This window comes from Thalassophryne amazonica, chromosome 14 (genome assembly GCF_902500255.1).
Source record: "Thalassophryne amazonica chromosome 14, fThaAma1.1, whole genome shotgun sequence".
Taxonomy (NCBI): domain Eukaryota; kingdom Metazoa; phylum Chordata; class Actinopteri; order Batrachoidiformes; family Batrachoididae; genus Thalassophryne; species Thalassophryne amazonica.
This window is the reverse complement of record NC_047116.1, coordinates 1992511-2003221: the sequence shown is the minus strand read 5'-3', so window position 1 is coordinate 2003221 and position 10711 is coordinate 1992511. Positions and strand designations below refer to the sequence as shown.

General features: G+C 47.6%; 1 protein-coding gene across 1 annotated transcript in view; it reads right to left on the bottom strand.

Annotated features, from left to right (window-relative positions):
* The window catches only part of sestd1 (SEC14 and spectrin domains 1), a 39080-nt gene continuing 28369 nt past the window's right edge, over nucleotides 1-10711 (bottom strand). The window contains 8 exon segments of the mRNA XM_034187113.1: nucleotides 1-1192; nucleotides 1263-1366; nucleotides 1576-1768; nucleotides 1868-1896; nucleotides 1898-1957; nucleotides 1959-1991; nucleotides 2063-2112; nucleotides 2115-2143. Of these exon segments, the coding sequence (XP_034043004.1) occupies nucleotides 970-1192; nucleotides 1263-1366; nucleotides 1576-1768; nucleotides 1868-1896; nucleotides 1898-1957; nucleotides 1959-1991; nucleotides 2063-2112; nucleotides 2115-2143 (721 nt within the window). The 3' untranslated portion in view covers nucleotides 1-969.

Sequence of the window (10711 nt, the reverse complement as noted above, 5' to 3'; positions counted from 1 at the left end):
TAGAGGATGATGTCATCATTACATCATGAGTGAGTACACAGGGTCAGCAGAGGTCAAACACTGCAACCATTCAGCAACTTTCATTAAAAAAAGGCAAGCAGCAGACCAGGGGTCAGAGGTCAACAGTTCCCAAGAGCTTTCAGGGGGCGGAGTCACTGATTAACTTTGGATAAACGCAGTCTTTTTTTTTAAGGGTTTTATTATTTAGAGGACATCCAATCAGCTTAAAGGAACAAAGAGCAGCAGACGTGAGGCTGAGGCACAGGAAATGATGTCATCATGAACGCTGGCCACATCAGCAGTTATTCCGCCCACTTGGAGACAGAGGTGGAGCCTTCGTGGTGGTGACAGGGAGGATTTGTTTTGTGTGACCTTCATCGTCACTGGACACCTGACACAAGCTCCACCCATGGCTCAGCCCTCCTCGTGGACAAGGAAGGAAGGAAGCAGAGAAGGAAATGAGGTACTGAGACTGGTAACCGTGGTAACCACGTTAGCACCATGGATTCTGCTTCCACCTCCAACAACAAGCTGCATGCTGGGAGGTTGGTTATGTCGGGAGACATTACTCAAAGACCGCACGGCCGTGACCTCAGCGTAAAGAACGGCTATGGCACGTGGCCGCGGGTGGCTAACATTTCCTGTTGGGCTGTATCAGCGAAGCTTCCTCTCAGTCGGCAGAATATTGTAACAGCACGTGAATGGATTCCCGCGGAGAGAATCCAGATCCAGACTGGATCCGGACTCTTTGATCTGGAAATTAGGGCTATTGATTAGTTGCACGATCAGGATCACAGGTTAGAATCTGCCCCCCATGGACGCAGAAAGCACACCGCTAGATGGCGCCGCGTTCCAGACGAGCAAAAGGAGATGAAGGGGCTGATGGGTAACTGAAACCAGTGACGTCTGATGACGGTCAGCAGCTTAACGTTAATGCTAACGCTAACAACCAGCTAAGACCACAGCACGTTAGCAGTCCTGTGGCCCCGCCCCATCTTCCTCCTCCATCTCATTAAATTCCTCCCCTATCACGTCTAGCCGCGTCTCCTGCTTGTTGAGCTCCTCCTCCTGGTCATTATGAAGCACTGCATCTTGCAGCTGCAGCCGTCTCTCCTCCACCAGCAGGAGGCGCTCTCTCACGCCCTCAGCTGCTGCAGCCATGTCAGCGGGGCTCCCGAAACACTGCTCACTCCTGTAACCATAGAAACAACACAGGTGTGCCATCTGCTGAGGACGCACGGAGACGTGTGTGTTCGTCCTACCCGTCGGGGAAGACGACAGCAGACGTCAGTCTGTCCAGAACCGCTTTTCCCGAAGCGTCAACTTCATCCAGAGACTCCGCCTCCACGCTCTCCAGCTGGAATACCTGAAACATCCAGACGAGCGGCGTGAGGCTAATCTTTCCCTTTCCTGTTTGGTCATGTGACATTTAATACCAATGTTCTAAATGAACGTGTTGATAAAGTTATAGCACCCGTTAGCACGCACGCCTCAGCCGGCGCCAAAACGCTGCACCAGATTGGAAAGTATGTGAGACAGAACAGACTGAGTGATGGCGCCCCGCCCCGCCCCCACCTTCTCAGCAGGGTGTGGAAGCCTCAGCGACAGCTCCAGCCTCTGCTGGCGCTCGTCAGCACTGACGCTGAACTGTTTCCACACGCGGTTCAGGCGCGGCAGCGTGTCTCCGGACGAGCGGGTGGTGCAGCGCAGAGACTGACAGAGGACAATGGTCGCCTGCAGCAGCTGACGGCCATAATCGTACGTGCTTCTGGACACAGAGAGAGGGGACAACAAAGACAATCAAACATGGAGGAAAATGAGTACATTGAAGTTCTGCTGCTTTTATTTTGAAAATCAAGTGTTTGACCTGAGCCCTTCTACAAACTTCCTGTGTTTTGTCCATCATGACCCTGGTCTCCTGAGAGTCATCTCCCAGTCTGATGTGAGTCTTCAACACAGGCGTCCAGCAGCTCGCTGAGCCACTCCACCGCCTGAAGACAAACCGGAGTCAAGCCAAAGGAACTGAAGCTGAAGCTGAGACTTCTGGGACGACACGTCTCACCTGCAATGCATCTTCTTCACATTTGAAGAGCTGGACCATCTGAAGCATTTCAGTCTTCTTACATCCACCATGTCCTCACACCTGCAACGGCAACAACAGAACCACAGTTAGCATCTTATTGCTAGCACGCTAAGGTGAGGCAGCCAACAATCATTGTTTCCAAAGAAATATCTGTTCCTCCATGTGTAGGAACTGTCCCCTGGCCCAGTTTTTCTGGGTAAATCTCCAGCACGATTTATATTTAAGGCTCCCCTCAAAAAGCTAAAAGGAACAAAGTCCAGCAGGACATGAATGTGGTCGCCCCCTGGTGGTTCAGGGTCACCACAGGAGCTCCAGTTCAGCTCTGCACTGGGATTTGGCACAGGTTTTATGCCAGATGTCATTCCTGACACAACTCCAGTTCACACGGAGAAGCACACTGATCTTCCCGATGTTCACATAGCGCTTTAAAACATCAAAGAACAAGATTAGACAGAAGACTCTCTCAGGAAACTGAGGTTCCAGCAGCACACAGGGTAGAAGCACACAGAGTGTCAAAAGTGATAAGAAAAACAAAAAACAGCAGAACCTGCAGGACTGTCTCACAGCAGCGTGCCGCAGGACCGTCTGTTGGCACAGCTGTGCCTCGAGGGAAGATTTGAGATGCCAGTAAAAACAGGGGAAAATCTCACCGCGCAGTTGTTGCATTTGACCTACATGCAACAGGTTTTCTCAATGAGCAGCAGCCATTAGTGCAGACTGCACCGGTGTGTAGCCCCACCCACACGCCAAGAGTAGGTCACTGGGTCAATTAAGAACAACAACAGTTCAACACTGTCCCACAGGACCGTCCCACAACAACATGATCAATTGTCTTCTACGTCCTATTTGCGGACATTCATTCATTCATTCATTTTCTGCATCTTATCCAGGTCCATGTCATGGTGGCAGCACCTTAAGCAGCTCATCCCACATTTCCCTATTCTCAGCCATATCCTGTAACCTTCACCCAGGATCTTGAGGTGTTCCCAATCCAGCTCGGAAATATAATCCCTCCACTGTATTCTGGGTCCTCCCAGTTGGACATACCTGGAAGACATCCCTTAGGGTGACCACCAGGGGGCATCATCACCAGACACCTGAACCACCTCAGCTGGCTCCTTTCAATGTGCAGGAGCAGCAGCTGTACTCAGAGTCCCTTTGGGATCGTCCAGCTTCTCACCCTGTGTAGTGTTAATTTTCTCATCTTAATTTTAGTCTCATTTCAGTCAAGTCATTTTAGTTTTTTGATAGAAAAACACATTACATTATTTCTGATTATCATTTCAGTCAATATTGTTGTGTGGGCCGCCCGAAGAGGAGGTACTGCTGGCCAACACCAGAGGGCGCCCTGCCTGTAGACGGGCTTCAGGCACCAGAGGGCGCAGTTCGCCACCAGGAGCTTCAGGAACCCTGACAGCTGTCACTCATCACCTCATCATGCCATCCATAAAAGCCTGGAGAAGACACCACACCCCTGCCGAGAAATCGTCTGAAGTATTCAGGTAAAACTCTCAGCCGTTTTGGTGCCTTGTGCACATGTTTGATCAGCTAAGCTTACTGTTGCAACATATTTTGCTTCTAAGCTCGGAAAGCTGTTAATCTGTGATTCTGAGTTTGTAGACGTATCCTTTGTACACTCGCAGCTTGAGGCTGAGTTTGTGGAAGTCGAGAGGAGTTGGCGTTCCCGCTCCTCACTCCTGCATTAATTAGTGTGACATTGGATTCTGCACGAACTCTGAGTTAAGAAACAGGAGGTGGAGGTGTTTTCTCCCCTTTATCAGAAGAACTCTGCTGACTGTTTACTGGGTGTGTGCTCACACACCCACTCTTGACTGTTTCTGCTTCCTGCCAGCAGTACCCGATCTGACAGCTGGAGACGGTGGCCACCTGGTGACTCGGGACTCGGCGGCTCCAATGTGTTCCAGATCCGTTGGCGGTGGAAATCGTGTGGGTCCTGACTCCTATCTGGACAGGCGTCTCCTATCCTCGAGCCTGCCCACACGACACCAACTGTATAATTGACCGTAGTATTGAATTGTATCTGTATCCGTTGTGCACATTTCACAACATTAAAAGTGTTACTTTTTATTTCCATTGACTGTTCATTTACGCCCCCTGTTGTGGGTCCGTGTCATTACACTTTTCACAACAAATATAGTGTTTCACACACCTGAAATAACACGTTATCATGAGCTTTACAGTGTTTTTCTCCTCATTATTTTAATTCCGTCAGGTTTCCTATCAGATACAATTAGACAAGCGAGAGGGTCACAGCTCGTCAGTTTGTCTGTGGTTCTTGACACCGCGGGGTCGGTTCACAGCCAGAAACTCATAGCGACTTTCCTTGTGTACAAGAAGTCAATATCTCTTGCATTCAACTGTGCTTGACCATGGACATGCAAAGATTCTGTCAGTGTCAGCCAAGCCGAAACTTGGAAGTGTTTCTGTGAACTTGCTACATTTGGCTGTTATAGTGCTGCTGGTGGGGGACGCTGAGATCAACCCTGGACCAGAGTCACAACTGCCGAGGCCTAACCTCGGCGTGCAGCTAGCCAGAAATGTACAGTTTTTTTTTTCTCATAAATATTTTTATTGAAATTTTACTTATAAAACAAGAAATTACAATAATAATCAAAAATCATGTTAAAATGATAACTAAAATAATCAAATCAAATCAATTTTATTTATATAGCACGAAATCACAACAAACAGTCCCAAGGCGCTTTATAATGTAAGGCAAAGCCATACAATAATTACAGAAAAACCCCAACGGTCAAAACGACCCCCTGTGAGCAAGCACTTGGCTACAGTGGGAAGGAAAAACTCCCTTTTAACAGGAAGAAACCTCCAGCAGAACCAGGCTCAGGGAGGGGCAGTCTTCTGCTGGGACTGGTTGGGGCTGAGGGAGAGAACCAGGAAAAAGACATGCTGTGGAGGGAGCAGAGATCAATCACTAATGATTAAATGCAGAGTGGTGCATACAGAGCAAAAAGAGAAAGAAACACTCAGTGCATCATGGGAACCCCCCAGCAGTCTAAGTCTATAGCAGCATAACTAAGGGATGGTTCAGGGTCACCTGATCCAGCCCTAACTATAAACTTTAGCAAAAAGGAAAGTTTTAAGCCTAATCTTAAAAGTAGAGAGGGTGTCTGTCTCCCTGATCTGAATTGGGAGCTGGTTCCACAGGAGAGGAGCCTGAAAGCTGAAGGCTCTGCCTCCCATTCTACTCTTACAAACCCTAGGAACTACAAGTAAGCCTGCAGTCTGAGAGCGAAGTGCTCTATTGGGGTGATATGGTACTACGAGGTCCCTAAGATAAGATGGGACCTGATTATTCAAAACCTTATAAGTAAGAAGAAGAATTTTAAATTCTATTCTAGAATTAACAGGAAGCCAATGAAGAGAGGCCAATATGGGTGAGATATGCTCTCTCCTTCTAGTCCCCGTCAGTACTCTAGCTGCAGCATTTTGAATTAACTGAAGGCTTTTTAGGGAACTTTTAGGACAACCTGATAATAATGAATTACAATAGTCCAGCCTAGAGGAAATAAATGCATGAATTAGTTTTTCAGCATCACTCTGGGACAAGACCTTTCTGATTTTAGAGATATTGCGTAAATGCAAAAAAGCAGTCCTACATATTTGTTTAATATGCGCTTTGAATGACATATCCTGATCAAAAATGACTCCAAGATTTCTCACAGTATTACTAGAGGTCAGGGTAATGCCATCCAGAGTAAGGATCTGGTTAGACACCATGTTTCTAAGATTTGTGGGGCCAAGTACAATAACTTCAGTTTTATCTGCGTTTAAAAGCAGGAAATTAGAGGTCATCCATGTCTTTATGTCTGTAAGACAATCCTGCAGTTTAGCTAATTGGTGTGTGTCCTCTGGCTTCATGGATAGATAAAGCTGGGTATCATCTGCGTAACAATGAAAATTTAAGCAATACCGTCTAATAATACTGCCTAAGGGAAGCATGTATAAAGTGAATAAAATTGGTCCTAGCACACTGTCTGAGGCCATAAGAAGATCATTTGTAACCTTCACTAATGCTGTTTCTGTACTATGATGAATTCTAAAACCTGACTGAAACTCTTCAAATAGACCATTCCTCTGCAGATGATCAGTTACCTGTTTTACAACTACCCTTTCAAGAATTTTTGAGAGAAAAGGAAGGTTGGAGATTGGCCTATAATTAGCTAAGATAGCTGGGTCAAGTGATGGCTTTTAAGTAATGGTTAATTACTGCCACCTTAAAAGCCTGTGGTACATAGCCAACTAATAAAGATAGATTGATCATATTTAAGATCGAAGCATTAATTAATGGTAGGGCTTCCTTGAGCAGCCTGGTAGGAATGGGGTCTAATAGACATGTTGATGGATTGGATGAAGTAACTAATGAAAATAACTCAGAACAATCGGAGAGAAAGAGTCTAACCAAATACCAGCATTACTGAAAGCAGCCAAAGAGAACGATACGTCTTTGGGATGGTTATGAGTAATTTTTTCTCTAATAGTTAAAATTTTATTAGCAAAGAAAGTCATGAAGTCATTACTAGTTAAAGTTAAAGGAATACTCGCTCAATAGAGCTCTGACTCTTTGTCAGCCTGGCTACAGTGCTGAAAAGAAACCTGGGGTTGTTCTTATTTTCTTCAATTACTGATGAGTAGTAAGATGTCCTAGCTTTACGGAGGGCTTTTTTATAGAGCAACAGACTCTTTTTCCAGGCTAAGTGAAGATCTTCTAAATTAGTGAGACGCCATTTCCTCTCCAGCTTATGGGTTATCTGCTTTAAGCTGCAAGTTTGTGAGTTATACCACAGAGTCAGGCACTTCTGATTAAGGCTCTCTTTTTCAGAGGAGCTACAGCATCCAAAGTTGTCCTCAATGAGGATATAAAACTATTGACGAGATTACTCTATCTCACTTACAGAGTTTAGGTAGCTACTCTGCACTGTGTTGGTATATGGCATTAGAGAACATAAAGAAGGAATCATATCCTTAAACCTAGTTACAGCGCTTTCTGAAAGACTTCTACTGTAATGAAACTTATTCCCCACTGCTGGGTAGTCCATCAGAGTAAATGTAAATGTATTAGAAATGATCAGACAGAAGGGAGTTTTCAGGGAATACTGTTAAGTCGTCAATTTCCATACCATAAGTCAGAACAAGATCTAAGATATGATTAAAGTGGTGGGTGGACTCATTTACATTTAATCAAATATAATGCGTCTAACTTCAACTAAATCAGGAGGTCGATGACAGATCAGGCTGCTGTGATGTTCTCTGCACTGTATGATCTCTTCTCATGTCGGTTACTGCATAACCAGGCATGCACATAACTGGTACTCATGATAAGTGTGCGTGCTGAAAATAAATGATGTGCAGCAGAAGAAGCACTTCATAGGAGGAAAACAATGACAGATTGTAGGAAAAGTGTTTCCCTCTGTTGTGCTGTGCATCCAATGATTTTGAGCACACTCGAGCACCATGAGTACCAGTACGTATGTGCACCCCTGTGCATAACCAGCTGGTCTCTGACCGGTGTGACAATTCTAAACCAATCGAGAGGCTTTACAAAGAGAGCTTTGAAAAAATTGTAGATAAAAGACCGTACTCGCATCACCACCATACATACATACACACACACATATATACATATATATATATATATATACATATATATATATATATATATACACATATATATACATACACACACACATATATATATATATATATATATATACATATATATATATATATATACACACGAGGTCTATTAGATAATAAACCGACCCTTTTTTTTTTTTTTTAACTATATGGATTTGAATGGACGTGCTATTCCACCAATCATGCTTGAAACCCTCTGTGCGCTATGCGTGAGTTTTTTCACGCGTGTCAGTGACGTCATTTCCCTGTGGGCAGGCCTTGAGTGAGATGTGGTCCCGCCCTCTCGGCTGAATTCCTTTGTTTCCACGCGCTGCTCCAGACGGTGAGCGTTGCTTTATCAAAATTTTTTCTGGCACTGTGAGGAATATCAGATGTGGACACTATTCGAGAATTAAGCTGGTTTTTCGGTGAAAAGTTTAACGGCTGATGAGAGATATGGGGTGTTTCTGTCGGTTTTTGTAAGGACTTCCCACGGATAGGGACGTCCTGCAGCGCTTCCAGGCACTGTCGTCGGCCTGTTTCGAGCTGAAACACATCCTAATTTAAGGCTTAATTCACCCAGGACGTCGTGAGAGAACAGAGAAGATTCAGAAGAGGCCGGCATGAGGAATTTATGCGGACATTCCACTGTTTAAGGACATTTTGTAATGAAAGCGTCGCGCGCAAATTCTGTGAATCTGTGTGCGCCGCGACAGGAAAACTCCTCCGTGTTGAAAACCATTTGTAAAATTCAGGAGGCTTTTGATGGGCTTTCAACAAGTGAGAACTGAGAAATTGTTAACAGCCTGGGCATGTTTCCAACCTTGTCCGTTAAGGTTTCCAACGGAGGGTGTTTTTCCTCCTGTCGCGACCCCCCGCGGTCGGGTCCGGCCCCGACATGCGACTCTGCCCGCACGTTTCTTTCATTACAAAATGTCCGTTAACAATGGAATGTCCAAATAAAGTCCTCATGCCGACTTCCTGGTCCCACGAGCCTGAAATGTGGAAGTTTTCAACTTGAAACGGTGAGACGCTACCGCCTCGAAGCGCAGATCGCCGTCAGGCACCGTGGGCCGTCCTTAAAGCGACACTACCAGACCAAAATCTCTCATCAGCCGTTAAAATTTACAGTTACAGTCACACACACCCCCCACACCCACAACACACACACAACATCCACACCACACCACACACACACACACACACACACATATCCACAACACCCCCACACATCCACAACACACACATACATCCACAACACACACACATCCACAACCACACACATACATCCACAACACACACACATCCACAACACACACACACACACACACATCCACAACACACATGCACGCACACACACACACACCCCCAACACACACGCACCCACACACACACACACACACACCCCCAACACACACGCACCCACACACACACCCCCACACACACACACACCCCCAACACACACGCACCCACACACACACACACACACACCCCCAACACACACGCACCCACACACACACCCCCACACACACACACACCCCAACACACACGCACGCACACACCCACACACACCCCCCCACATCCACAACACACCCACACACATCCACAACACACACACACTTCCACAACACACACCCACCTACCCACAACACACACCCACCTACCCACACACACACGCACACACACACACACACCCCCACACACACACACCACCCCCCCACACACACACACACACCCACACCCCCACACATACCCCCCCCACACACACACACCCCCCACACCCACACATACCCACCCACCACCCACACACACACCCCCCCACACACACACCCCCACACCCACACATACCCACACACCCACCCCACACACACACCCCCCACACCCACAACACACACACACACACCCACACAGACCCCACACACACACACCCACAACACACCCACACACACACACACCCCCCACACCCACACATACCACACCCCCCCCACCCCCCCCCCCACACCCACACATACCCACACACACACCCACACAGACCTCACACCCATCCACAACACACACACCCCCACACACACCCATCCACAACACCCCACCACACAACACATCCACAACACACACACATCCACACCCACAACACACCCATCCACAACACACCCACACACACCCATCCACAACACACCCACCACACACCCACACACAACACAACACACCCACACACAACACCCACAACACACACACATCCACAACACACACACCCACCCACACCCAAAACACACACACACCCACACACACCCATCCACAACACACCCACACACCCACAACACACCCACACACCCACACCCACAACACACACACATATCCACAACACACACACCCACCCACACCCAAAACACACACACCCACACACACACACACACACCACACAGACCCACACCCACAACACACACACACCCACAGACCCACACACCCCACACAGACCCACACCCACAACACACACACACCCACACAGACCCACACCCACAACACACACACACCCACAGACCCACACACCCCCACACAGACCCACACCCACAACACACACACACCCACACAGACCCACACCCACAACACCACACACCCACAGACCCCACACACCCCCACACAGACCCACACCCACAACACACACCCACCCACACAGACCCACACCCACCACACACACCCACAGACCCACACACCCCCACACAGACCCACACCCACAACACACACACACCCACACAGACCCACACCCACAACACACACACACCCACAGACCCACACACCCCCACACAGACCCACACCCACAACACACACACACCCACAGACCCACACACCCCCACACAGACCCACACCCACAACACACACACAACCCACACAACACACACACCCACCCACACCCACACTCACCCATCCACACCACCCACACCCAACACCCACACACACCCACCCACAACACACCCA